We start from the raw sequence: 4,145 nt of genomic DNA on the forward strand, positions 1-4,145 counted from the left end.
GATCGCATTGGTTCGTCGTGTTTCCACTTCGCGAACACCAATCAGATTCATGCAGGGCTCGGCGTATAATAGTGAAGATTGACGTGGGTAGAGGACGCGTCAAATTAATTCCACCAAACTCCGGACTCCTCAGGATCACTTCTATTTCCGTTTATCGAATGAGGATCACTTCGTGCCACTTTGCCTTCAAGTCACTCGCGTCCAGGAGAGAGGGGGCAGCATAGCACGAGGAGACTGAAGTCTGGCTTTCTTCTTGTGGTTCCCCGTTCTTTCCTTCACTTGGTTTTCTCGTCTCTTCCTTGGACTCACTCAGCCTTCTGACGGGACAGCGTGCAGCCGAAACTTACATGCAAATGGGTGAGTGAGTATGTGCATGTCCATGGTTCAGTGGGGCGCTTATGGATGCGTGTCCGGCTCTCGGGCTGCATGCGTAACGACACAAATAATAAGATGCTTGATAAACCAAGTGAAACACTTGTCAACTGATTACACCATAATTGCAGTTATGTCAGGCTTTATTGTAGTTTTATTGTATTGTTCATATATATTTACGCCATCGTTGTATTATTAAGATCACATTTTTAAATTTCGTGTAACAGATGAAGGAGTTCGTCTTTTTTTTTAATTTGAGGCTCCGGTAATTTCAGATTATATCCATATCCTATGGGCTGTTGCACAACACTGGTTAGCAGCAGCAATACCACTTCATTAATAAAGCAGTGTCTCATAACTGTGTTTCTGTGACAGAGCAAACCTATGGAGAGGTGAATCAACTGGGAGGCGTATTTGTCAATGGCCGTCCTCTGCCCAATGCCATTCGGCTACGGATTGTGGAGCTGGCCCAGCTCGGGATACGGCCCTGTGACATCAGTCGGCAGCTGCGAGTGTCTCACGGCTGTGTGAGCAAGATACTAGCGAGGTATAACGAAACGGGATCCATCTTACCTGGTGCCATTGGAGGAAGCAAACCTCGAGTCACAACACCCAATGTGGTAAAAAACATAAGGGAATACAAACAAAACGACCCTGGGATTTTTGCCTGGGAGATCCGAGATAGACTTTTAGCAGATGGAGTTTGTGACAAATACAATGTCCCATCAGTGAGTTCCATCAGCAGGATTTTACGCAATAAAATTGGAAATCTGTCCCAGACGAACCAGTATGAAAGTGGCAAACAGGCGCCAGCGCAGACCAGCCTCTCCTACAACCACATCTACCCGTATTCATATCCAAACGCCATGTCGCCTACCGGCACGAAGATGACAAGTCCTACAGGAGTGCCCGTCACGGCGGGACACGTGAGCATATCCAGGGCCTGGCCCTCGGCTCACACCGTCAGCAACATTCTGGGGATTCGCGCCTTCATGGACCCAGCAGGTAAATGACAGCTCTGAGTCTTACTCAGCCACATAAAGCGTCCCAGGCTAAATGAGCCACAACACTGCATGCAACTGTTTATCCTGAGCTTATTCGGCCTGATGAATTCCTCTGTGGCGTTGTAACCTGCTCCGCAACTGACAGGACAAGGTGTCCGTACGTGCACAGGCCTCGCCACACTGTTTAGCCAAAGGCACTGTAAGGCTACTTTCAATAGATCTTTTCACGGACTCCTGCATTTACAAACACGCTGCTCACCCATTAGATCCTCTTATAATCCTATAGAAGTCACCGTAGCCTATATTTCTCTTCAACACTTTAGCACCAAACGTACTTCACTGCTCAGGAGCACAGTGTCTGACTGCACATTGTGTCATTAAGAGATTCATTTTTTATTTGCGTTACTGTCTAAAATGTGCGCAACATAGACGATCCTCAATTTCGCGTATTACCAGAGATATTTGGTCAATTTAGCCACATATTATAGGCTGCCTTTCACAAATGAATACGAATTACATACAATTAATTTTATCTTCTAAAGCAATTGGGGTTTTTTTGTTTTGTTTTTTTAGAATACAAATGAATGATTTAATACAGTGCACTGTTTTACGATGCTTACAATTACGCAAAATTTTATTAAAATGTTATGTGTTTGAATGGCATCTGGAAACGGTGCTTTGTCATTATTATTATTATTTTTACAATTGATGAAAAGCAAAAACAAAATGTACCCAACTAAATGTAATTATAATGCGTCATAATTTGACTCATACGCGCTTGACAGAGTTATTTTCTGTGTTTTAGCCATTGCTGGGACAGACGGATATGCGCCAAAAATGGAGGACTGGAGCAGCGTAAACAGAGCAGCTTTTCCTTCTGCGCACGGAGTCAATGGTATCGACAAATCCACCCTCGAGGGCGATATTAAATATCCACAGGTACCTAACTTCCTACAGATATTGCAATACGAAAAACCTTGTTTTAAATTCAATTGCTTGCCTCGCCATAGTGGCTCATTTACAGCCTTTAGTCCCCGAGAACGCGGTCAGAGCATTTAATAAGTTATGTCTCTCATTACAAAGGCTTGTGGATAGCGAGCTGTAAACTGTTTCCATAAGAATGCTCTGAATATAGCAAGCACATAAACCGTCAACAAATACTTATTTTCTCTAAAATGCTGCGTAACTGTTTAGTTTTTTATGATATATATATATATATTTTTTTTTTTTATTAAACTAGTCTTTCTATAAAGTTGTTTATTCTATATAAATTGCAGCCTCTTCTGTGTGTTAGTTCATTCTGCCTTTTTCTCTTCTTATTGTTTTTACAAGAAAAACAAACAAACAATAGAATGTTTAAACATGTATGTTTTTGGCGCAGCCTTCATCCACTTTGTCCAGTTACGTGTCAGCTTGTGCCTATTCACCAACCAACCAATACGGCGTGTACAGTGGCCCTGCGGGAGGATACGTTGCCCCGGGACACCATCACTGGCAGCCCCAAAGTCCAGCTCTGTCTCACGCGGGCAGTGGCATGGGCATGCACGCGGGAGATATTCATGCGTCCATGGCCTTCAAACATCAGGCGCGCGAAGGTACACTAAGCACGGAAACACACTCACAACACAACTGCACACAACCGAAGCATGCAAAAAACTATAATATCTCGTTGTGTTGTTCTTTATGCTCTTAGGTCATTTGTAAAAGACGCATGTTTGTTCCTTGTTGTGCAGGAGACCGAAAGCCCCCCAGTCCTCTCACTAAACAGCAGCACGAGGACCTGAACGTGCACGGGCTCAGTCTCACTTCATCCTCCTGAGCTGGACTATACCTTTCCCCAGCTGACACATTTCAGCCCACACCACAGTAAGTCTCGGCTCTTAGTTTGCTGTTCTGATTCCCACGAGCCCGTTCATGTGGACAATTGACACACTATGGCCATTTGAATGTAAAACGCACGGATGTCCCGTTATTCCTTTGAGCTGCCTCTCATGGACAGTATCATGGACAGTATCATGGACAGTATCATGGACAGTATCATGGACAGTATCATGGACAGTATCATGGACAGTATCATGGACAGTACAGACAGTTATTCGTGCTCTTTTAATTTCTGTAAATGTCGGCCATTATCTCAATCCAACTCTCAGCGATGTGAAAGTCTAAATGTAAAAAAGATATTTGCTAAAATTTTAATTATATATTTTTTATAATTCCATTGTAAATATAAATAAAGTGTTTTGTGAAATTGTAAATTGTGGCGTTTATTTTATTTAAATAAAACATTTGGCTATTAAATGTATGAACAATTCAGGAGATATAGCCAGACAATAATTGGCTCATATTTTTCAGACTGTTTATCACTAAAATGTAATAACAGTTCTGATGTGCGTATTGTAATAGTCTGTATGTGACGGAATACTAATATACAGGGGCCTTGAAATCAAGGCCTATGGCGCGCGCCGTGCGTTCGTTCAAGTGGAAAAAAAACACACTGGGCGCCTACTTTATCTAGGAAGGGCTAATACTGCGTGCCATTATTGAATATGCAAATTTAAATTTTTTTGGAGTAAAAATACTATAGTATAGGTGAACAGCATATACATTTTTGTCTCTATATGATTTATTTCCGTGACTCGTTTGATAACCAACCGCGCGCCAAAGCTGCAGTGAGGCTGTTTTCACTGGGTCTAAGTTGAGGTCATTTTATGATCAGAGCCTCATTTGTGGTCGTCTCCACACTATGTTTGCTTGACTTATATTTAGTTT

The 4,145-nt window shown here is 42.5% G+C and overlaps 1 protein-coding gene across 1 annotated transcript; it reads left to right on the forward strand.

Moving 5' to 3' along the window:
- Nucleotides 1–89: 89 nt before the first annotated feature.
- pax1a (paired box 1a) lies at nt 90–3,631 on the forward strand. Its single transcript, XM_033988896.2, has 5 exons — nt 90–357; nt 748–1,377; nt 2,182–2,315; nt 2,758–2,971; nt 3,110–3,631. The coding sequence occupies exons 1-5, from the start codon at nt 348–350 to the stop codon at nt 3,193–3,195; spliced, it is 1,074 nt and encodes a 357-aa protein (XP_033844787.1). The 5' UTR covers nt 90–347; the 3' UTR covers nt 3,196–3,631.
- The last annotated feature ends 514 nt before the right edge of the window (nt 3,632–4,145 follow it).

Source organism: Periophthalmus magnuspinnatus, chromosome 22 (genome assembly GCF_009829125.3).
Source record: "Periophthalmus magnuspinnatus isolate fPerMag1 chromosome 22, fPerMag1.2.pri, whole genome shotgun sequence".
NCBI classification, from domain to species: domain Eukaryota; kingdom Metazoa; phylum Chordata; class Actinopteri; order Gobiiformes; family Gobiidae; genus Periophthalmus; species Periophthalmus magnuspinnatus.

Coding starts and splice junctions, on each gene's coding strand:
- pax1a (XM_033988896.2), top strand. Junction 1,378..2,181: donor CGCCTTCATGGACCCAGCAG/GTAAATGACAGC, acceptor TCTGTGTTTTAG/CCATTGCTGGGACAGACGGA. Junction 2,972..3,109: donor CAAACATCAGGCGCGCGAAG/GTACACTAAGCA, acceptor CTTGTTGTGCAG/GAGACCGAAAGCCCCCCAGT.